At 59.8% G+C, this 24,309-nt stretch overlaps 1 protein-coding gene across 21 annotated transcripts in view; it reads left to right on the top strand.

The window, feature by feature from the left end:
* ABLIM2 (actin binding LIM protein family member 2) overlaps positions 1-24,309 on the top strand; it is a 144,720-nt gene that overhangs the window by 67,056 nt on the left and 53,355 nt on the right. For all 21 annotated transcript variants that reach the window (XM_035005364.1, XM_035005379.1, XM_035005381.1 and 18 more), the window contains 4 exons: positions 7,569-7,656; positions 10,566-10,624; positions 17,600-17,677; positions 23,702-23,848. In XM_035005364.1, coding sequence (XP_034861255.1) covers positions 7,569-7,656; positions 10,566-10,624; positions 17,600-17,677; positions 23,702-23,848 — 372 coding nt within the window. The remainder of the gene's footprint in view (positions 1-7,568; positions 7,657-10,565; positions 10,625-17,599; positions 17,678-23,701; positions 23,849-24,309) is intronic.

The following is a 24,309-nucleotide window of genomic DNA, read 5'->3' as shown; positions in this document are numbered from 1 at the left end:
GTTGAGACCAAACCGTTGGTACAACATTATATTCTGAGTTTGTCCAGTTCGCATTTCCTAGTTAGCAGGTTCCCCTGTTTTTGTTTTTTCGTGTGTTTTGGGTACATTAGGCCTTTTTGTTAAGCAGCTGTATTGGAACATAGCTCATATAGCTGCAGAGTGTGGGGCCCCTGCCCCCCATGGGGAGTGTAGTCTTTATGAAATCCGTGCTGGTCTGCAGCTGAGAACGTGGGTCCTCACTCGCTCCCGTGACTTCCTTCTGTCCCTTGATGCCGGTCCCTATGATGGTTGAATGGACCCCAGCACCTTCATTAGCTACTTCCCACATGCTGCCTGCTTACATGGGGCTGGGGTCTTCATGGGGTGGGGTCTTCATGGTCGTCAGCTCCATCTGCGCTTATGGTCACACGACAAAGTTAGTCGGCGGGCGTCTTGTATGTATCGTCTTATGTGACGTAATATTGATACCCACATCCTCTGAATATGTGGACGCAGACTATGACCGTCTTCCAGGACGCCATGGCGCCATAAATGTTAGGGACAGGGACCCACCTGCCCCACTGCCAATGGTTCAAACCACGTGTCTCTGTTCCCCGTCCAGACCTTCTACTCTCTCCTGGGCTCCCACACACGTGTGCTGGGCCATCGGCCACCCTGAGCAGGTGGCAGAACCAGACTTGAAGCTGGGCTCCCCGGGCTCCTGGCTCCTGTTCCTTCCCTACCGTGCAGCCTCTCCCCGGGTGTAGACGCCGGTTTGCGTGTTGTTTTAGCACTGTGCCGCATGTGATGGCCAAAAGTGGGGTGCATCTGAGGCTCAGGTGGGCTGAGCTGTTGTTGCAGGTGTGTGGACCTAGCCTGACCTGCTTCCTGGCACCCTCCGGCATCGGCCCCTGCACCCGGGGGGCGGGGTGGAGACCTGACCCCAACCTTGCTGCCTGCCCTCAGCAAGCTCTGTGCTGAGCAAGAGAACATTCCAGTACCTCAGGGATTGAATGAGACATGGTCTGTGAAGTGCCCCCAGCTCAGTGCTGGCCCCGTGGTAAACACTGGGGGTTAGGGGCTTCCTTATTGTCACCAGGTAATCAGCGGGCCTCCCCTGGATGGGTGACCCCATGTGCACTGTGTGTCCTTGAAATTTAATGCTGGGCCAAATATAGAATGTGGGGGTTTGGTGACTGCAAAGGGAGCACCTCCAGTGCACTCCGGTTTATCATCAGGAAGGGACCGTCTTAGTTACGAAGAACAGGAGAAAAACAGGTCTGGATTTTCCTCCTTGTCAGTGGTGGGGGATAAAGGCCTCCCAGGGAAGATTAATGCTTTTGTTTTCGCGAGTTCCCTGGCGTGGCTGAGTCGGCGGCGGGCTCTGCAAAGCTCTGAGCATCCTCCTTTGCCAGGCGGCAGCTGCAGGCGGGCAGAGACGAGCCCGATTCCGCAGGCGGGGAGCCGCCGCCCCCCCCTTGCCACCACCTGAACTTGGCCCCGGGCGTGCCGGCGCCCCGCTGGGCGGGCAGTGGGCTCTCAGGGGCAGTAGGTGGCAGGATCTGAAAAAGAAGGAACAGGATCCAGACCTCTGGCTGAAGGCTGAGCGTGCCCGTCCTCACAGTCACATTGCCCGTTCCAGCCGACCTGCCTGGGGAGCAGGCACTGGAGAGGGACTGTGGGGGCTGGCCGATCCGACTGGGCTCTGTTGCGAGGACCCCGTGCAGGTAGGAGGCCTCTCCAGGCGCTTCGGAGGGCTGATGGGGAGGCTGCAGGAGCCATGCGGGATTGCAGGTGGGTGGGCTTGCAGGGAGCTGGGACAGATCGGCCAGGTGAGACTCCCTGGGGCACCTGTCACCCCCCCCCGCTTTGTCCCCACCAGATGCCTGTCCCACTCCGAGCTTTCCTGTCCTCAGAGCCCGAGCAGGAGAGCAGCCCAGGCCCCCTTCCCCAACAGCAGGAGCCAGCAATCTGTGCTGCGTCTGTGTGCGGTGGGCACAGTGCCATCTTGCTGCTGGGCTCCAGCAGCGCCTGCACGTCCCCCTGTGAAATGTGCATCCCGGGGCGACGGTGGGGCCTTTCCTCCCCCTTCCTTAGTTATTCCTAAATATGTAGCATCGTCTTCCCGGTGTCTTCCCCGATCCTGCGTGTCTCGGGGTGTCTGTCTCGGGGAGGCTACTCCATGCTGGGGAGCAGGTGAAGGAGCCTCATGGGTCTGGGGGGGACGTGGGAGGGGCTGTCTGCCCCCACCCTATTGCCGAGATAGACGGAAGGCTGGGGGTGTGGGGAGGGCTGGGGTGTGGGGGCAGAGGTGGGGGGCCTGGGGCGGTCCTCTGCATGGCTGGAATCCCCCACGGAGAGAGCTAAGAGGTGGCTACGGGACTGTCTGCCCGGGACAGTGGTGTAACCAGACCAACTAGACCCAGAGTTCCATAAGGGGGTGCTGAGTGAGGGGGGCGAGGGGAGTCCTGGCTCAGTCCTCCCCCCCGCCCCACCCCTGCCTTGTTCTCTGCTGGCTGGAGTGCTTCCCTGCACAGGTGGGAGTTGCGGGGGCGGGGATGGGCCCTGCCCTCCTTAACCCTTGCGGTGCTGGTGCTGCTGTCTGAGCCCCACCTGCATGGTGCAGTCCGCCTGTCTCCATGGTAACGAGAAGCCCAGGGTCCCTCTGGGACCACTAATTAATTCCTCCTTCCCTCTCTCCCTCCCCCTGCCCGCCTTCCCTTCTCTCTTCCTTAACCCACCACTCACCTACAGACCCTCCGAACACTCCCTGTGTCCCCTGTCCCAGGCTGGTGGCGGCTGGGCTGCCAGCCTGCACTGCGCCCCCCCCCACCGCCCAGGAGCCCTGGTGGGAGGGGGGCCCGCAGGCAGCTCCCACCCTGGGTCAGGCAGCCCCTAAACATTTCTCCATTTCAAATAAACCATCCCCTGGGGCTACAGGACATCCGTTACTTGCTTTCCCCTCCATTTTACCCTCCTAAGCAGGTATGACTTTTATCAATGGGAGAAAATAGTTCCAAAGAAATAAAACCATTTCCTCAGGACGGAAACCAAGTCAGCTTCCCAAGGCCCCACTTCTCCCTCTCTTTTTGTAATTTGATGAATGTGTTTACTTAAAAAAACATTCAGAAGCAATACCTGTTTATCATAAAATAAACGGAAAAATCATCCATAATAAACACCACCACCCAGACTAACTACTGTTAGCACTTAGAAATCAGAGACCCCGAGCCGAGAGGGAACACGTGGGGTCAGCGATGGGGGGACAGTGACAGGGGTGAGGTCAGGGGCTCTGGGGAGGGGGCTGCCGATCGCACAGGGCTTCGCCCTCAGGGCCCTGCATGGTGAGGAGCTGGGCTCTTCTCCCGGGGGGACGTAGCTCCTGGGGGGTCGTAGGTCACGGAGCCGGTCCGGGAAGTCTGCGCGGCTGACAGACACTCTGCTGAAGGTTTTCATTAGCTTCACGGTACGTTTCATCATCTCGGCGCATGCTGGTGATGAGGTCTTTTCGACCTGGAGTCCGTTCTGGCCGCTCAACAAGGACACTGGAGCTGTGCCTCAGGCCGGTGGAGGCCCGGGAGTGGCATGGGCGGCCGTCCGCAGCAGCGTCCAGGGGAGCACGCAGAGGGCCACGGGGGCGCAGCCTGGTGTCCAGGGAGCAGAAGGGGCCAGGGGTGAGGGGACGCCTGCCTCCCATGTGCGGGGCCTATCCCTCTGTGCTGCCCACGGCCGGGTGCGGGGCGGGAGCTTCTGGAGCCCAGAGACCCTGCCCGAGTCCCCGGGGCTGGCCGCGCCCTGCGTGTCGGTGGTGGGACGTGCTCCAGTCCCCCGCGCTGACTTGGTCCTGAGTAAGGATCTGCGCTTGTTCTAGGCCCCTGGAGCCCACCTTCCTGCGTTCCTCACGAGCCTTGTTCTGTCTTATTCAAGATGACAGCCACTTGCCGGAGGCACACACGTCACTTTAAAACCACGCACTGCAGAAGCTCATGAGCTTTTAATATTCTTCAGAAATCTGAGCCATCTTGAGACCCACCTGGCGCAGGGCTGGGCCATCTGCCCGGCTGGGGGCTGGGTGGTTGCACAGACCACACCCCAGGTGCTGACGCTCCCGGCCCGTAGTGCCCGGGAATGGGGAGGAGAGGCTCTGAAAGGGCAGGGGCTGCAGCAGCCTCAGGATGACGTGGAACATCCGGTCACCGTGGCCACGGGGGAGAGGACAGGAGATACCGTGGGGCCCGATACAAGGAGCGAGGGCGCTTTGACTTTGGACTCTATGGCGGGTCTTAGTCCACCGGAGCTGCTGCAGCCATTCTGGGCCCTGGGTGCTGAAACCCCAGGCAGCGTTCCTGTCCGTGCTGGGGGCAGCAAGTCTGCCGTCCTTCGGTTCCTGGGGAGGGCCCGCTGCCCGCACTGCAGACGGCCACCTTCTCCCTGTGCCCTCACATGGTGGAGACAGAACTCGGGTGTCCTGTCTTACAGGACACCGACGTCCTCATAGGACATCTCGGGGCCGCACGTGTCAGGACTCCAGTCCTTTCTAAGGCTGAAGGATATTCCACTGTGTGGCTGGACCACAGTTTGTTTACCTGCTTGCCCCCCCGGGGCCATTTGGGGCTGTTTGCACCCTGGAGCCGCTGTGAAAATGGCCACCGTGGACACTCGCGTCCAAGTTGTGCAGACCTGTGTTTTTGCTGTGCTCTCGCCTCCATTCTGTTCCAACCCAGGAGTGGAACCACCGGGTCCAGTGGTAACTCTGCATCTCTTTTTGAGGCGCCGGCAGCCACATGCACATTCCCCCCAGCAGGTGCACAGGGGCCCCGCTCTCCCCACATCCTCGCCGACACGCACTGTCCCTTGGGTCTCACTTCAATTACGGCCACCCTAATGGGCATGGAGTGGCGTCTCGTGGCAGTTTGAACTTACCCTTCCTCTGTGACGGTGACATCCAGCATCTGGCACGTGCTCCTCGGCCACTTGTGTGTCTTCTTTGGAAAAATGTCTATTCGAGTTCTTTGCCCACTTTCTAAGTGGACTGTTTGTCCCTTTGTCATTGAGCTGTAAGAATTCTTTATATGTTCCAGATGTTAAGCCGGGTCCTCCCATTCCACAGGCTATCTTTCCACTTTCTCGACCATGTCCTCAGATGCACAGTAGTTTGATATTTGTGAGAAAAAACATACCTATTTTTGTTATTGCTATTCATGCTTTTGGTGTCCAATCCAAGAAGGTACTGCCAAACCTGGGGCGAAGATGCACCCCTGTTTTCTCCTAAGAGATTTGTAGTTTTAGCTCTTAATTTCAGTCATCAGTCCACCTTGTGGGTCTTGCTGACGTGTCACACACACAGAATCCTACACAAATCCTACAGCTTGATCGGTGTCCATAAACCGGACACATCTGTGTAACAAGCACCCCGATCAAGAAGGAGAACGTGCCCAGCCCCCAGGAACCCCAGGGCGGCCGCCTCCCTGACTCTAATAAAGGAGACTCATCGGCCTGGTTCTGCACTTCGTGTGAATGTAATCCGTGCTCTCCAGTGTCTGCCTCTTTCCTCCCTCCTGGGTGTCTCAGGGTTTCCCTGTGGACTGTCCAGGGCGGGGACTGGGGAGCAGGTGACGCTGGGGTCAGCACCCGAGAGCTGGGACCGCCAGGCTGGGGGCTGGGAGGCCACCAAGGGCCACGCTCCTGGGCTCCAGTCCTGCTCCACCAACTCTGTGCTGTGTGACCTTTCTCAGCTCCCTCCACCGTTCTGTGCACCATGTGGAAAATGAGGATAATAATGTAGCTCATAGGGCTTCTGGAGAGTGAAGACAAGGTAGCGTGTGAAAGGGCCTCGGCTCGAGCTATGGAAACAGTGGTGGAGTTGCTGTTATTTTGGGGGTTGGGGACGTTTGCCAGGTCTGGGTGGGAGTGCGTCCCCGAAGGCCGAAGACTGTGTATGCAGGGCCAGCCCCTCACAGCAGCCCGGGGCTGCCTCTCCGCCCTGTGTTAATTCTCAGGGGCTGCCTCTCCGCCCTGTGTTAATTCTCATCCGTGTGGTTGGGGTTTCAAGCCTGTCGTCTTAGAAACCGTCCCCACGGTTTTCTCTCTCCTCCTACTCAGGTGTAGATGCCCTGTGTAGACACCAGGGTCTGTCTCCTTCAGTGGGTGTTGCAGAACTCCTGCTGTCTGAGATCATGGGGGTTGTCCCCCACCAGTGGGAAGGGGGCCTGGGTGACGCGGGCACGAGGACAGGTCGGAGGTCACAATGTTTAAAATCACCGAAATGACCGCTTCGCCCTCATTCTGCCTGGACCCGCGCTGCCCTGTGACCCTCTCCTCGGAGAGGACCCGCCAACTAGTGGTTCCTGAAGTGGCCCTGGGTAGGCGTGGCCCCCGAGGGGCTCCCTGTCTAGTGGGGAAGAAGAAACCCGCAGGAGCCCAGACCGGGGATGTGTGCGGGGGAGGCTTTCAGGAGGAGGCGGCATTTGAGCTGCGATAAAGAACAGGGAGGGCCCGGGCAGGTGGAGCGGGGGAAGGTGCTCCCAGCGGAGGGATCGGGAGGAGGCTCCAGAGCAGGCGGGAGGACAATGGATGCAGCATCCCCGCGCTCCCCGGGAAGAATCCCTTCGCCCGGATGCATCGGTGGGCCGTGCCACGGGGCACATCACGCGGGAGAGGAGCGTGTTCGGGATCCCTCCTCCCTGCCACAGGGGTCACCTTGGGGCAGGGGTTCTCCGACGGCTCGGTGGTGAGGGAGGAGAGTGAGATGCGGGTGTGCATTTGAGCCCCTCACGTGCTCATCCGCGGAAGTGCTGTTACTAACTCACATTCAGGAAGGGGTCATCGGACCTTCCCACGTCAGGGAAGACTGAAACATGGCATTAGCACCACGGCTGCCAGCCGGCTGCCGCCCGCCTTACCCCAACGCTAACGATATTACCGTGGAGGGGTGCCGAGTACGATACTTTGGGGCGATTCTTCTGTGCCGTCCAGAACTACGCCACGCCAGCCAATGTGATTAGTTGACATTATGTCTGTATTAATCTTTGCATTTAATTTAATGGATGCTAAGGATTATAAAAACAGTAAATGCTAATTGAGAAATCTGAGCAATAGGGAGATGCGTAAGACAGCCCACACCTCCGGTGCCTCCACCTGGAGAGTCACATTAGCTTTGGCCTCCCCTCTGCCCTCTCCCGCTGCGCCCCCCAACTCTGGTACAGAGACGGACAGGACCTGGCCCCCCTGCCCCACAAGGGAGGCAGATCCATCAACCACCGAGCCGGAGGAGCTGGGTGACACCCCTGCTCGCCTGGAGGTCGGGTGGTGCAGCTGGGTCTCTGCTCCCAGATGTGGCCCCTGGCGCGCGTGGCCCCAGTGCACGTGGCCTGCTTCCACACCCAGTGCCCTGGACAGCCCGGGAGCACCCAGCGGACCCAGGCTCTCTCGGGTGCCGTCCTGGGACCCCGATGGATATGGGACATAGCACACACACAGCATCCTCTGAGGACCCCTCATGTGGGCACACTGTCCCCCCAGCCAAGTGTGGCTGCTTCTGTGGCCCCTTTAGCTGCGGTAGAAACACCTCTGTTTCGTTGTCTTTACAGGCAGGAGAAAAACACTACCACCCACTCTGTGCACTATGCGTCCGGTGCGGCCGGATGTTTGAGGAAGGCGAGGAGATGTACCTTCAAGGTAAGGACAAAACCGCGTTGCCCCGTCCCCTAGGGCAAGACAGGAACATGCCCTGGGCCCGTGCTCCGTGCTGGGTGGGAACTGGTGTCACCTCTCTAGCTGGGAAGCCCCCCACCCAGCCCAGTGGCAACGTGTGGGAGGCAGAGAAATGGGACACGGTGACGGCCCGGGGCTGCTCGGCCCCTCCCCAGGACGATGGGTTGGGTCTGGAGACCCCATCTCTGCAGCCACTGTTTCTATTCAATGATCCGTCTGTGTCCAGTGACCCCGGAGGCAGGCCGAGCAAGGCTGGATGGATGGGAGAGCCACACACAGGCTGTTTCATGACCTCATGGGGCGGTCGTCTTGGGGCTGTGTGTCACACAGGCCTGCCTTTCTGAGCCCAGCCTCGTGGGGTGACGTCGCTAGGCTGGCCTCGTCCCCGGTGTCCCCTCTTGTTCCTTGAGTCTCTGCTTGAGAGCCCATGAAAGGGGTCCTTTGCGCCCCTCCCACTGCTGCTGGGACGTCTGGGTGGGAGGGGGCCCCCTCCAGCATCGCCCCCACTGTAAATAGTGCTTTCAGGCCTTTCTGATGCCCAGCACAATGGGTTGGGACCACAGCATGGGGACAGGAGCTCACCATCAAGAGGGACCCAGTCTCAGGGAATAAAGGCGCTCTTCATGGCTCTGGGCTGTGGCAGGCACCCCGTTTCTAAAGCGAGTCCTGCCATGACTTTCTGTGGGATATGGAAGCCAGTCCCATCCCCTCTCCCAGCCTCAGATTTCCCAGTCGGTGTGACAAGGGGTGGACCCGGGTTGGAGCACCGGCCAGGGCCTCTTTGGGGGGGGTCTGGCCCCCGCCCAGCCTGGACACCCTGAAACCCTCTGCCTGGTCCACCTGGATGTTGGGGCTCCAGGAAGGTGCTGACAGGTGAATCCCGTACAGTTGAAGCTCTGAAAAGCAGGGGTCCCAGTGAGCCTCTCAGCCTTCGAGGAGGACGGGGCAGCCCACCCCCTCTCTGCTACCACCAGCACCACCTACCGTGGGGCAGACCTTTCCAGTAAATACAGGGGAGGAGCTGTTGATGCTCAGTAGTGATCAGGGAGACCCAGATGAGAAGAATAATTAGATACTACGTTCCCCCACTGGGTTGACAAGGACTGAAAGGAAGGTCGCGTCCCCATTGTGAGGAATCAAGGAAATGGGCCTCTTACCTGGCTGGTGTGGCCAAAACCGGGAAATCGTCAGAATCCATCAAGAGCCTTAATGTCCACACGACTCCATTTCTAGGAAGTCCTTAGGTGAATGACAGGGGTGTGCTGGGACTGGCGTGCCATGGAAGCCCCCCCAACAACGTGACTTTAGAAATAAAACACTGCAACCAGCGGGCGAGGGACGGAAAAATCCTCCTCTCTCCATGTGGGATGTTGCACGGCCCTCGTGGTTATGCTTCTGATATTTAATTACATGGGGACACGTTCTAGACGCTTTAAACAAAAATCGTAGGACATAAGACTATGTACAACATTATCCGCATTCTCTGAAAAACGCACGGGAACGCTAAAAAGCTGCCCGAGCAGAGTGGCTCAGAGGTTATAGGCGGTTTTCATTTTCTTATTTATACTTTGTTGGGTGTCTTTAATTTTTAATAAGGAATATCAGTGACTTACCTATTACTTTGGTAGTCATCGTTGTCAAAAATGAATGTTTTACACACACACACCCTCAATCGTGGTCTCCCCAGGAGCTCCAGGCTGATGCAGACGCTTTGCCAGAGCGAGGTAGTAATAACCTGCCCTCCTGGCCATTAGTTCATGTGACCTGGAAGCCTTTGCAAGCCAGAAATAGGACGTCGCTCTTTCCTTCACACACACTTTTAAGTGCCTCTCATGCGCCAGGCCCTGTGTGGCTTGTTGGGCGGCGGGGAGGGGCACGGAACAGACACAGCCCCCTCCCTGATGGGGTGTGAACCTAGACACAGAGCTGCGGCGGCCAAGGGGGCGAGGGGGCCGGGCTGAGATCCAGGGAGGCCCCGGAGGGAGAGCAGGTGCTCCGGGCCCTGAAAGATGGGGCGCAGGGAGGGCTGACACGCGCCAAACCCACCCGCACTGGACATATGGCAGTAATGCAGCGAACGCCCTAGGCTACAGCTCACCAGGCACCGTTCCGGTGTGTTATTACCCCAGATTAACCTCATCGGATTCTCCCACTGGCCTGATGAGCGAGGAACGTTATCAGCCCTGTTTGCAGACGGGGAGAATCTGACACCTGGAGAGCCCGAGTTCGAATGAGGAAAGGGCGGGGCCCGTGGGGCCCGTGGTGCTCTTGTTACCTTGATGGTGCTGGATGTTGGCGTGGGTGGTGGGGCCACACTGGCTGCTGAAGAAACTGAGGCAGGATCGGTCTCAGGACCCAGGGAGTCAGTGAGAGAGTCAGGCTCGCCCTGCTCTTCACCCCACACCCCGGCTCCCACCTGAGGATCCCCCTCCTGCCTCCCGGCCGAGAGCTCTTGCCCCCCAGCCTCATTCCCATTCCCGAGGCTGGTTCCCACCCCAGCTCTGGCCCCAGCCCCAGCCGTGCCCGTGGTTGGGCCGGGCTGCTACCCCCGCACCCATGGGCAGCTCGTCCTCTCTCCCCCGCCTCTGAACAAGAAGCCACCTGACACCCCTCTTCCGAGAAGCCTCCTCTGGGCACCCCGGGTGTCCCCAGTGCTCACAGTGGTGCGCTTCCCGTTCATTGTACACCCCCGGCCCCCCAAACTGGGCCATGAGCCCCTGGGGCCAGGCGGCCATCTGCTTGCCCCAGGCCCAGCACCCCCTCCAGCAGAGCGTCCGCGTGTGGACTACCAGCTCCCCGCTTCTGACTCCCTGCGCAGCGTCTGCATTGTGGGAAGTAACACTGAGCCCTCCCTCTTGGGGATCTGTCCACAGGTTCCTCCATCTGGCACCCGGCGTGCCGACAAGCAGCCAGAACTGAAGACAAAAACAAGGTTGGTGGAATTGACTGCTTGCTCCGGTGTGTTCTTCGGCGCCCATGTGCCGTCACCTGCGTCTGATGGCTCGCCGGCTGGTCACACCAGGCCACGGGCCAGGTGTCATGAGGCCTGGGGGTGCTGAGGATGGTGCGAGGTGGGGCGGGGCATCTCGGGGCCTCCCTGTCCTGGCCCGCAGGCCTCTCCATGGGTCCAGAGGGCATGAGGGCTGCAAAAGTTTGGGGACAGCTATGACATGAGCGGGTCTCCAAATAGTCCCCAGACCGTCCACACTTGGGACACCAACTGCAAGGCTGAGGGGCCCCAAACTGTGATCAGTCTCAGTCATTCATGGGAAGGACTCACAGACTCCCTGAAAACTATGATAGTCACGGTTGGGGTTTATTACAGGAGAGGATACACGTGGAATGAGCCGAAGACAGAGGCGCGTGGCGCAGGGTCTGGGAGGGGGGCAGACACAGAGCTTCTCCTCTGCCCTGGAGACTGGACGGGGGACCTGCCAGCCTGTGTAGGACCGCATGCCCGGAGTATTGCCCAGCAGGGGAGCTCTGTGTCCAGAGATCTTACTGGGGCTCCATTGACTGACTGACTGACTGACTGATTGACATAGTGATTTCACTAGGTCCAGGTGGCATGACCCTAGACCACCCCAGATCACACGGTTGGTCTCTCCAGTGTGGCCGGGCCCCATCCTAAGACTGTTGGGTGTGGTTCACCCCCTCCCTGAACGGACACTCTGACAGTGGACACAGATCACCTTCCAGGGTCAAGGGTGCAGGCCAGACCTCTCTCTGGGCGAGACCAAATTCTCTACCTCTCAGAGGCCCAGCTGGGCGCCAGGCACAGGTGAGGAAGGAGATGGGCACGGACCTTGTTCTCTCGGGACTGACCTTCCAGGGAGAGACAGAAATTGACCCTTACACAAGCAAATTTGCAGCAAAGGCTGTTGGTGGGGGACCGAGGACGCCAGTGGACGGGAGGAGGGGAGGCCAGACGCACAGTCAGGAAAGGCCTCCGGAGGAAATGGGGTCAGAGCTAAGTCTGCAGGCTGAGACTTGGCGGTCCTGGAGGCAGGGCCCCGGGCAGGGCGGACAGACCCCTCACCCTTAGCTCTACAGCGTGGACACAGCCCTATCAGCAAGCCCAAGCTGGTCCCATCCCCAGAACTTGCAGGTTTGGGGAATTTCTCGTGGGGCTGGAGGGAGACCCCACAGACTTGGGCCTCTGAGCTTCACAGGGGTGTTGGCTAGGGGAGGAGACACTCCCCACACCGGCCCCCGCAGATGGGTGGGCCCCAACCCAGTGCAGCAAATTCTCGATAGGCCTGCGCTGAAGGAAGCCAGCAGAGGGACAATCCCCCATTTCCCTTAGAAATGGCTTCCGGTGGGTTTGGAAGCCCCCGCTTCCCACGCATCTCTCACGGCTCACCCTCAGTCATTCAGCACAACTTCACCAAGCCTCTGGCTGTGCCAGGCCCTGCTCTTGGCCCAGGACACAGAGGTGATGGAGTCCTGCCCCCACATGCTCTGGGCATGCGGGGGCACACGTGCACATCATGTCTGATGGCCACGGGGACCCGAGCACAGGGGGGCCCTGGGCCGGGGTAGGAGGGCTCCGTGGAGAAGAGGCACCTCCTCTGTGTCCCCCAGGCCACCCCTCACCCGCGACAGCCTCACGCTGTTGCTCAACCCCTTTCTGTGGACGCCAGGCTGGGCCCGAAGGTGGGGACTGCGCCCTGGGCTCCTCTCTAGGGCCGGCCCTGCCCTTCATCTGTGACCTTGTTTCTCAAGTGGTGCCGGTTGCTTTGCTCAGAGTCCTCAAGTGTCTACAAAGGCCTCTGGTTTAATCCAGTTCAGAGGGTCCCCTTTGACGCCCGCAGAGAGGAGGCGCGCTCGGCCTGGAGAGCCCCCGTGTTAGCCCTGGTGGACACAGACTGCCAGCTGGATGCTGCTCAAGCCGCGGGCCTGGGGGTGCAGACAGGGAGGGGCCCTGAGGGTTAGAGGCCCAGGGGTCCAGCCCCGGCCTACAGGGAGTGGCAGGAGCTGCAGTGCAGAGGCAAGGCATCCTAAGGCAGGTCTGTGGCCCCTGCACCCTGGGTTAGGCCACACCTGTGTCTGCTCCTCCGTCACCCGAGTGTCCTCGCAGACTGTGCAGAAGGAAGCAAGGGGCACAGGAAGCCCCACAGCCTGGGAATGGACCTCGGGAGGATCCAGTGGCCAGGCCCACTGCTCCCCAGGCACACAGATGATGCCTGCCACTAGTTTGGCTGAATTCGCAGAACTGTAGCCCAAATTCTAGAACACTGGGACTGGGGCCGGGAGCGCCTGCCCCGCCGTCCCCCTGCCCCTGCTCCTCCATCTCTGGGACCACCGTTGCCGCCACTTGCCTGGGCCCCGGGGCCCCCCACTGCCAGGGGGCCCAGGGCGCTCGCACTGAGCATGTGCAGGATGAGCCCCGTCCCAGGCCCAGCACTGGGCGGGGCGAGCTGTGTGAACGTGAGGTTGGGGGGCAGATCCATGTGACAGCCAACCTCCCAGCTCCAGGGACGCAGAGCGTGGAGACTGCAGGAGGAAGCTGTTGATTGTATTTGTCCCTGGGGCTGCTGTGACGAATGACCACACATTTAGTGGCTTAAAGAACCACAGACATCTCCCTTCCTTCTGGAGGCCAGAAGTCGAGGATGGGGGCGCAGGGCTGTGCTCGCTCTGGAGGCTCCAGGGAGAGCCTTCTCCCCCTCCGTTCCCGGGTCTGGAGGCCACGTGGTCTGCTCCTGACCCCGCCTCTGTCACCACCTGTGCCCTGACCCCCTCCCCCGTGCCCTCCTCACCTGAGATCCCAGGGAGTCCACCCACGGCACCGGGAGTGGCCTACCACCCCAGGCTCCTTAGTCGCATCAGGCTGGGAGTCCCTGTGGTCGCACGTGGTAATACGTTCGCAGGCGTGGACATGCTCGTGTGCTCATGGAGGGCAGGAAAGGCCCAGTTGGTCATGTACACGACTCGGGTCACGGTAAGTGGCAGGGGCGCCCTGGTCTCCCGTGGCTGACACAGCTCCCGATCCCCTCTGTAACCGCCCCTGGGCTACTCCAGGCCTCAGAGATGAGCCAGGCAGCATCCCTGACCTAGAAGTGCCTGCAGGGTCCTGACCTTTGTCGGTGGACCCCTCCCCAAATCCCAACCCGAAGGCCTGCCAGAGGGACCTGGAGGGAGCCCACGTGCTGAGAAGCCTCCAGACCTGTCTCCTGAGAGTGACTGGGTGAGAAAGGGGGAGTCAGCCCGCAGCCGGCCCACTCAAGGACAGGTCGGGAGGGCCAGCCCTGCCCCTGGATTCTGGAGCCGGCCGTGGAGCTGGCCTCGGGGCCTGCAGGGAGCCCAGGTCCGGCCAGGCCTGGCAGCAGCAGGCCCCTCTGCTCTCAGCCCAGAGGTCAGCCCGCCATGACCGCGGCCACTGGCCCAGAGGTAGGGCGGTCGTCTGAATGCCGGACAGGGAAGGAGGAAAGGGTCATTGCCCAGCCAGGCCTGGCTTCCTGGGCTGTGTCTCTGCAGATGCCCCGCGAACGTCTGGTGCCAAGGCCGTCCCTTGAGAAGAGTTCCCTCCTTGGTGCCGTGCCCGAGGCTGGCGCGCAGAGGGCCTGCCCTCTGTGTCCTGGGACAGGATCCAGGCCCCGGTCATGCCTGCTTGTCCCGCATTTCACCCTCCCTCCCTCCTTCCGGCCCCTCAGAGCCTCCTCTGTCTCGGAGAAGTGAGAACAGACCCGGGGCGGGGCCGGCAGTGAGCGGACGGGGCTGGCACACGGGTCCCCTTACAGATAGTTCTCCTGGCCAGACTGGCTGATCCTGGCCTGCAAGACAGGACAACAGAGCTGTACTTTCCTGTACTGTTCATTTCGTGCAAGCCGGTTAAGGAGCATGAAACAGCCAGCTCCGGGTCAGCCCCTGGTCAGCCTCGGGTCAGCCCCGGGTCAGCCCCTGGTCCGCTCGCCGAGGCCGGCCCCTGAGAAACACAGCAGAGGTGGTGCGGGCATCACTAACTCTCTCTGAAAGTGGCCCCCAGGTGGAGCTGGATCTACTGCTACCTGGTAATCCAGACAATAGCTAACTCACCATTAATTGACCAGTAACCAGTCATTTAACAAGTGCCCCTCCTTGCTAGGCTCTGGGTCCCATTGGACCAGGTCGGTCCGTGCCTCCGAGTTCCTCTCCAGCAGGCCAGGCCAGTGCTGGGATCCCCCAGGACAGGCTAGGAGAGGGAGGGCCCTCTGTCCTCCCTGACTGCATCCCCCGGGGGCACGGCCACTCCCCAGGACAAGGATGGCTCCTGGGTGTCCGCTGAGGGTGCGGACCTGGTGCATCCTTGGTCTTCGGGTCGTGTGATCATTCCACGCACGGCTGGCCACTGAGCTCCTGCTGAGCACCTTCTGGCTAGCAGAGATGCCTGAGACGCAGAGATGCCTGAGACGCAGAGATGCCTGAGACGGGCGACCTGGTTCTCACGGGGTCACATACAAGTCACACTGACACGGTGCAAGGGGTCCAACACCCGCTCCTCTCCATTTAACGCTAGCTGCCCTGGTCGCTGTTACAGGACAGTGTCTGTCTGGGCCAGGCTGGGGATGGTGCTGGGGCTGGGCGAGCAGCCCGGCCCCGTCTGTCTCTGCGGGTGTGAACAAGCCCCTGAGAACACAACTGGGTATTGATTAATTGTGAGGCTCCTTTGGGCGTTTGGAGTCCAGATAGAAAGTGAGAGGAAGCCGGGTCTCTGGGCCCTGGAGGAAGCTCCCGGGACTCGGCTCCCTCCCGTCTGGGGACAGGGCACAGAGGGAGGGGCTGCCCGCTGGGGACGCCTTGCAGGGGCTGGAGCACAGCCAGCCCCCGTGGGCACTGAGGCAGCCCAAGCGCCCTGGTCATGGTGGTGGCGCCCCTGGGCCGGGAGGTGCTCCTCGGGCACGGGGCAGTCCTTGGGTCACGCTGCTTAGGCACCCCTTCCTTTAAAACACCGGAGTCAGTCTGCTTTACAGACTGTCCTGAGCCCAAGCTGAGCTGAAGTAACAGCAAAGATGATTTGCTGGCACCGGGCCCCCAGCATGTCATAGCTCTAGTCACATCCTCAGAAAGGGAAAGTGCCTTTTAGGGAGGTTTTTCCCTTTTATAGAGAAGGAAGCAGAGACTGAAAGGGTTTTTTCCAAATGTATAAAATGTGTACGGACCTCATTTGGGCCCGGCAAGATGGGCCACCTGCACACAGGGCCAGGGAGAGACACACACCCGTTAGCTGTCTCAGGATCTTCTCTGCAAACAGTATGGGATGCTGTGTCTGATCTGGGGGAGGCCGATGACTCAAGACTGCACAGTGGGGTCAGGCTGTGTCCCACTGGCCCTCGGAAGCCCTGGGTCAGTGCCCCGTTTAGCCCTGGGGCACAGCCAGGGCCCTGGGAGGCAGGGCAGGCCCCGAGGGGAGTGGGCGGCCCCATGCCTGGTCCTGGAGGAAGCTGGCCGTCAATGGGAGCGTGGGAGGCCCCCACGTGACAGACCAGCACTGATGCATGGGCGAGTGAGGAGGTGACCCCGAGCATCGCACCCTCTCCGTCTACTCTTTCCTCCCCAGATGCACAACCAGGGCTGCAATCAAGTTCCCCAGGCCTTAGAGGCCTCCCATCTGCTCCTGATGTTGTCCTGTCCTCACTGCTGTCCTGCTGAGTGAAGGAGGAGCTGGGGGTCCTCTAGCTGGGAGGGGAGGGCTCCACGGCCCGTGATAGTGTCCTGGGCCCACTGCATAACATGCTGCAGGCTGGTCGCTCAACTAGTAGAAATGTATCCTCTCCCAGTCCCGGAGGCTGAGGGTCCTGGCTCAGCGTGCGGGCAGGGTTGGTTCCTCCCGAGGCCTCTCCATGGCATGTAGACGGCTGCCCTCTCCCTGTGTCCTCACGCGGTCGTCCCTCTGTGCGTGTCTGTGTCCTGATCCCCTTTTCTTCTAAGGACCCCCATCAGCTTGGATCAGAACCCACCCTAGTGATCTCATCTTCCCTTAATTACGTCTTTAAATGTCCTCTCTCCAAACAGGGTCACATTCTGGGGTGCGAGGGGTGAGGGCTTCAACATATGAGTTTCAGGAGACATAATTCAGCCTGTGACGTGGCCCTTCCCAGGCTGCTGACACCCCTGCAGTGGGCATGGGCCACCAAGAGGAGGCAGCCAGGGGGAGCTGTCCGCGTCCTTGGCTGGGGAGGCATGGGAAAGCCAGGCGGTGGGTGGTCCAGGCAGGGGTGGAGGCTGGATCAGGCGGTGTGGGCACCCGCCAGGTCACGCCCTACAGGTGGGGAAAGACACAGGCATAGAGAGTGGGTTGGGAGCTGGAGAAGGAGGGTGTCCATGCAGGGATGGGCGACCCCGATGCAGGGGACAGAGGAGGGGCCAGGGAAACCATCCCCTGGGGCGAAGCAGGAGATGTGATAGGGGAAGGAGGAAAGATGGGGTGGACGTTCGAGGAGCAGGTCACAGATGTGGTGGCCGCGGAGTCCGACAGCGGAGGACCGGGCTGCTAGAATGAGCAATCACCCCCACCCCCATAATCTAGGCGGAAAATAACACCTCTGAGCAGCAACATTCTGGGTAAAAGGATGGCCTTTGCTACCAGAGCCCGCAGAACCACTTGAAAATGCATCACTTGCTCTTGTCCTCGGGAACACAGATAATTTCCGTGCGTGCAAGCCGGGTGATCATCGGAGCGTTTCCAGCCGTGCAGAGAGCTGGCTGCCATGCTTGCAGCCCGCGTCACCTGCTGTGTCTGTCTGATTATAGCTTTCCAGCGGCTCATTCAAGCCTGTGTGTTTATTTTAAGAATTCTTTCAATCTGCCCAAAAAAAAAAGTCTCATAACTGGCATTTCTGTTGGAGTGTGACCTGTGATAATTGCATCTGGAAGGTTCCAGCATCGACATATTCTGCTTTCATTCTCCTCCTGTCTCCTTATCCAGGAAACCAGAAGCTCTTCCGAGAGCATCATTTCTGTACCTGCTTCCAGCACCTCGGGGTCTCCAAGCCGCGTGATCTATGTGAGTTGGAGAGTGGGGAAGCTGGTGGTGGTTCGGTCCGGGCCTGGGTCATTGCTGGGGTGCTCTTGGGGGCTGGGGTGTCCTCAGGTGTCAGGGTGTGGGGCCGGCCCTCTCACCCCTGCCACGGGGCACAGGTCGGTGCAGACTTTTGGAGGTTAACTGGGAGCCTTCGGTGAGGACTGTCATGCCACCTGGGGACTGCCTGGTTACACAGCCATGGTGCCCAAAGAGCTGTGCTCACAACTATTGTCCACAGGGCTGTCAAATCAGTATTGCGTCCCCGCGCCACAGCTAAGACTTATCTGAGTACCTGATACTCAGGCTCACGTAGGACTGGGCGGGCGCTGTCAGAAGTGGTGCAGATCTGCACCTGTTACCCTGGGAAGTGTGTCCAACGTGTTCCTGCGAGAAGCATGTTAAAGATAGTATGTTACACGATCCCATTTTCATTAAAGGGCGTATGTGTGTGGGGGTGTGTACAGGTGTGTGTGTGTGTGCATATGGGTGTGTGTGTGGGTGTGTACGTGTGCATATGGGGATGTGTGTGCACATACAAGTATAAAAATAGCAACTACCTCTGGGCTGCAGGTTCAGCAGTGGGAGGTTAGTACTTTTGCTATTTACCTGTGAGTACCAAACTCCATTGTCTGAGGAAGAGCCCGAGGCTCTAGGTGCAGGCTGGGGGAGGGGCAAGCCCTGGACTGGGTGTCTGGGCCTGGCTCTACCACTGTAAGGAACAGCAGGTGTCTTGGGGCACGTCACTTCTCCCATCCCCTTCCCGCCCGGCCAGGACCTCTGTTTTCTCTCACACAGTGGGGTTGGATTTGCTCTTCCTGACGCCTTTTCAGCCCTGAATCTCATACTAGTTGGATGCAGAGTCATTCCCGACCCTAATTCTGATGGGTAACAATACCATGCAGTCTAGTCCTCGGGGGAACGTGATGATCATGAGCCCCAAAGATGAATCGCAGCGTGGCCCTTAGTGAATGTGCACTCAGAGGCTCAGAAAGGGGGTATGGAGTCATCAGACCAGCTGTGTGCCCTTGGGTGAGGAGTGAACCTCTCTGAGCCTCCGAGAGCTTACCTGTGCCAGAGAAGACCCACAGTACCTGCTGTCCAGGGCCCGCGGAGGGACAGCGTGGGAACCCTGAGTGCAGCCCTGGGCCAGAGGGAGGACTTTGCAAATGCTCACTGCGAGGATGATCAGTATGAGATCTGCGCTCGTAGCTCGGCCACCGTCGCAAATAAATCCCGCAGGGCAGGTGGCTCCGACCACAGAAATGCGTTCTCTCCGCATCCGGGAGGCTGGGAGCCTGAGATCCGGGTGTGGACGGGGCTGGCTCTCCTGAGGCCTCCCTCCTCGGCTTGAAGTCTTCTCCTGCGTCCTCACGGGGTCGTCCCTCTGTGCATGTCTGTGTCCTAGTCTCTTCTTCTAAGGTCGCCAGTCTGATGGGATCGGGGTCCACCCTCGTGACCTCATTTCACTTACCTCTGTAAAGAGACCCCATCTCCAAACACAGTCCCACCTGAGGTCCTCGGGGTGAGGGCTTTAAAATTCGGACTTGGCAGGACGTAATGCAGCCCACGGTGCCGTCAATGTCGTGAGAGACCTTAACTATGATTCCTGTTACTTCAACGAGACAAGGTCAGTGGAGCGCTTGGCAGGGGGCCCGGCTTCCGTGGCCGCTGTGGCCGCGTGGCACGTGGTGACTGCTCGCTAGGCGTGAGCTCCTCTTTTAAACGATCTGGTGTTTGACAAGGACCGAGGTACTGTCGTGACCATGTGTTGAGCAGTGACGCCGGCCACTGTGGTCACAGATCCTTGAAAGGCCCCATGACGGTGCACAGTGGAGCATTCGACGCACCCCACACTCCTCCTCCTCCTCCTCCTCCTCCCCCTCCCTCCCCGGGTCGCTGCAGCCACTCTCAGATGCCGCTCAGAGACCTGCAGAAAGTCGTCTGCATCACAGTGCGAAGTCTCGGGGCCCCCACCCAAGAGCACACATGTCCTGTGGCCACACGTGGGCTCCACGCACCGTGGCCAGCGCCCAGCCTGGACACGTCCGCCCTCCTGGGCGCCAGGCAGGCCACAGGCCGGAGCACCTGGCTGTCCACTCCTCCCCCCAAACCAGGGTGGTGTGAGCATTCAGTCGGTGCACATCCACGGAACTCCTTCACCGAGGGGGCGTGAGTCCTCTCTCAGGGCTCTGCCCTGCTTTTTCTCTTGTCTCTCTGCTGGGGTCTGCAATGGGCCTACTGCATACCTGACACCATGCTCAGTGCTGGGCCTCGAGAGGGGGGCCCCGATCCCTGCTGCAGCTTGGAAGGATCCCAGCTGCCGGGCAGCCCAGCGGCACAGGAGAAGATGAATGCCATGCGCTATCTGACCACCCAGAGTAGCCACCGCTCATACTGGGCAGCACGCCCCTAGGTCTCTTTGCGCTGTGTTTTTTTTTAACCCAAATGAGGTCATGCTGAATATTGTGTTTGTAACCTTTCTTCAGCATGGCAGTGAATCAGTAACTAGGCGAAGCCGAAAATCAGCATTATTACATTACAGTGTATTATCGGTGAGCTTATTGTAACTCTACTGTCATCGATGGCCATATGTTATTATCGTTTATCATGCTGGACGGAGTATGGAGAGAAAAAAGCAAGGAGAAATCACAGGAACATATACACGTCCCAGTGGCCTTTCGCCAATTAGAGCGTAGCCCGTTGTCACAGCAACCGCCCCAAGGCCAGCAGAGGGACAAAACGGATCTGTGCGCCGGCTGCGCAGGGCAGATGCTGAGGAGCCGGGAGCAGAGCCACTTGCCCAGGGCAGGCGCGAGCGGTGTGGTGCCCTCAGGCCACCTCTCTGATCTGTGCCATTCGGGGATCAGCAGGGGCTGACCCAGGGCTCGCTGACCCGTGCGCAGCGGGCTGACACCCACAGACGGGCGATGCTCTGATCATAGTGGGGTCCGAGGCAGGGAAGGGGGTCCGCCTGTGCAGGGACTTGTGAATGCAGGCCTCACCCAGCCCCTCATTCTGGTGTCAGCTTTAATCTGAGGCTCATGAAATCCAGAGGGTGGGCAAGATGTAGGTGGTAGTCTCGTCTTGTAAAATGGTCCAGAGAATCCACCTGATTTTGGCAAATGCCCCATGGATTTTACTTCAATTTGGCAAACATGTCCCAAGGATCTTGCCGTGCCAGGCACGGAGTTAGGGAGAGGGACTCCGTAATGAAACAGATCGAGTCATGGACCCCCAGAAACCACCAGTCCCAGAGAAGGGGAGACTGGTGCACCAGCCGACATCGGCACCTTCACTTAAAGGAGATAAGCATCCAACCCAAATGGTGGAGGGGAGCAGGAAAGGAGATAAGCATCCAACCCAAATGGGGGAGGGGAGCAGGGACAGTCTCTCAGAGAGGGAGACCTGGACTGAGTCTGGAAGAGCCAGCGGCTGAGCAGGCAAAGGGGCCTGGGAGAGAGAGCAGCAGGTGCTGAGCCGTTGGGCTCCAGACGGCCGGGGAGCCGTAAGGAGCTCAGCGTGGTAGACAGTATGGGCAGAGGAGTGGGCCGCTAGGATAAGCAGGTGCACAAGAGCCCCTAGGGAACTGCTCAGAAATTCTGATCAGGGCCCATCCTGACTACAAACGACAGACTTAGGATTTGAACTCAGGTCTTCTGAACCCTGCCCAGGGCTCCACAGGGAGGAGTCAGAGGTCTGAGACATCAGACGTTCCCTCTCTCAAAATATATCACAAATGGCAGCATTCACCCCAAGAGCACCCACCAGCTCATGAGAGCCTTGGAGTTGGGTGGTCAGGGAAGACTTCCTAGGGGAGGTGGGCTGGGGCTACTGAACCCAGGGCTGAGCCTGGCATGCTGGGGGCACAGGGAGGAGATACCTCAGGGGGAGTGGGCCGGGAATGTCAACCTGCGTTTGGGGACTGCAGTGAGGGCTTGCATCGCGCACCCGGAGACCCTGCCGGAGGATTTGAGCTTGAGGACAGTGTGCTGGAGCTGGAGCTCCAGGGGAGGGCGATGGTGGGGAGCCCGGCTCTGGAGCCCGACGACCCGGGCCTCTTCCCACCCCATACCTCCCTGGCTGTGTGACTCTGGGTGAGCTATGTAACCTCTCTGGGCTCTGCTTTCTGCATCTATGAAGTGAGGGAACTGTGGGTGCCCCCCGTCATGGGCTTGTCGTGAGTATTTGGTGAGCAGATAATAAAAGGCTTAGGCCAAGGCCATCCCAGGGAAGAGCTCACAGTGCTAGCAGCCTCTGTCAGCGATGTCTGTTCAGAGAAGTGCGGCAGGAATGCCCCCGGAGGCTCTTGCCTGGCCTAGATGTGAGCACCGAGGGCCTGGACCAGAGCCGCCTGGGCTGGAAAGGGACAGCTAGTCCCACCACAGAGAAGAGTGTGGGCCCACGCTGGCCCTGGCCTGGCCACTGGGGGACACTGGGGTTGAGCAGAAGGTTCCCTCGGGGTTCAGGTAGAGCCAAGTTGGTGGGGGCAGCCTGGCGTCCGGTAAGGCCAGGCTGAGATTAATGCTGAGAGGGGGGCATGGTGGGGAAGAGGTGACCACGTGTGTCCGCTCCAGGATGGAGGGGAACGTTGGCACCCACAGCAGGAACACGGGGACCGACTCAGATGATGGTTGCTGCTGTGACACCTGAGGATTGTGTGGGTGTGGCCCTGCCCCGCTCAGGGACCTGTTTCAGCTTCCACGTGGCCTCTGCAGCCCCCTGGAGCAGGGAGGGGTGGTGGGGCGATGCAGGGAGGGCGATGCAGGAGAGCGGGTGGTCAGTGGCCTTCACGTGGGCAGATGCAGTGGTTCCGTGTGCATCACCCGTGAGCACCTGCTGCGGGCCGGGTGCGGTCCTGGCCCCACCTGCAGTCCTATCGCAGCCAGCCAGCCGGTCCAGTGTCAGGCCCTTCGCTGCTGTATCTCCAGTGTGTGAGTGCAAATACGTGTGCGAGTGTGCAGCGGTTTGTGCGAGTGTGATTATGTGTGCAAGCATGTGCTATTACACGGGAGTGTGCGTGTACATTGTTACATGTGTGGGTGTGAGTTGGGTGTGAATGTGGATTGGTGTGAGCGTGTGTGCGAGTGTGTGTGCTGGGTGAGGGAGTGAGTGTGTGCTGTGCCTGCAAGTGTGGGCGTGTGGGGGGCGTGCGAGTGTGTGTGCGAGTGTTTGGCAGTGGCCGTGAGTGAGTGTATACACGAGCTCTGCTGTAGGCGCGTCCTCTGTGCACGTGCGTACGTGTGCAGGAGTGGATGCCCAGTGCTTGCACGTGTGTGTACATACGTGCACCCACTGGGTGTGTGTTTAAATGCACGTGCACGGACATGTGTGTTTGCACGCAGACACGTGTATGTGTGCGCGTGACTTTAAGCGCCTGCATGCACCCGTTTGCATATGCACATGTCTTGCGTGTGCACATGTGTTTGTTGCACATGTGTGTTTGTATATGGGTGTGTTTTCATTTGCATGTGCTCACACATGGGTGTGTGTGCGTGCACACACACATGTTATGCGTGTTTGTGGGTGTGCATTATGCATGTGCATCCAGGTATTTGCATGTTCATATAAATGTGTGTGCCTTTGCCTCTATGCACACATATGTGGTTGACGTGCTTGTATGGGTTTGTGTGTGTGCACACAGAGATGTGTGTAGGTATGTTTAGGCCCTTGGCTGAGTCTCGGGATCTGCTGGGCTCTGTGCCAGACAGGTGACAGGCTCTACCTCTTTGACCCTGGGGCTGTCCTATGCAACCATCTGTCCCACTTGGCAGGGAGAGTAGAGGCTCAGAGAATACACTTCCTTAGGACTCCATGGACTTCCGTGGGGGGGCCGAGGGACCCAGGCCCACGTGACTGTGAGGACTCCCTGGCCATGTGCCTCTGCCCCTTCACCCCATTCCACGGAGCCTGGGTCCTGGGCTGGGCCCCGCTGTCCCCACGGCCGCCAGAGCACCTGCTGCCCTCTGGGCTGTGGAGCTACAGTGCCCTCCGCTCTCTGTCTCTCAGGCGAAGCTGGGCGATGAGATTCTCGACTACAGGGACTTGGCTGCTCTTCCTAAAAGCAAGGCCATCTACAACATCGACCGCCCCGACATGATCTCCTACTCGCCGTACATCAGCCACTCGGCGGCGGGCAGGCAGAGCTGCCACGAGGTACGGCCCCCGCGGTGGGTGGTGTGCCCACGGCAAGGGCCGCGTCCGCTTCCACCCCCTCTGACCCCCGGCCTCCTGTGATCCCCTCCGATGGCCTGTGTGCATCCCCTTTCAAGAGTCCCCAGGGGCTCTGCCCCCACCCTCGTGGAGGGTCTCCTTCGCTGGGGGAGGAATTAGGAAATATGCTGGTGTGGAGGCAATCTGCCGCCCTCAGCAGCTGGCCTGCCCCCGCCCCCCGTCTCATGAACCCCCTGCGCTGGTTTGACCACCTGTTTGGACCACACACAGTGGATTCCCTGGTGTCCCTCGGGCGTGTCCTTCCCCAGTGACTTGGTTCTCATGGCTCCTCTCCATCTCACATGGAGTCCGCTGTTGATTTTCCCTGCCCTTTGGTGGTGTTGAGACTCGAGTGTGGCCATGGGTGCCCAGGATAGGTAGGAAGAGCGATTTGCCAGCTGGTG

Source organism: Mirounga leonina, unplaced genomic scaffold (genome assembly GCF_011800145.1).
Source record: "Mirounga leonina isolate KUSES-001 unplaced genomic scaffold, KU_Mleo_1.0 Mir_129, whole genome shotgun sequence".
NCBI lineage: Eukaryota > Metazoa > Chordata > Mammalia > Carnivora > Phocidae > Mirounga > Mirounga leonina.
Note: the sequence above shows the minus strand (reverse complement) of the source record. Positions and strands in the feature narration are given on the sequence as shown.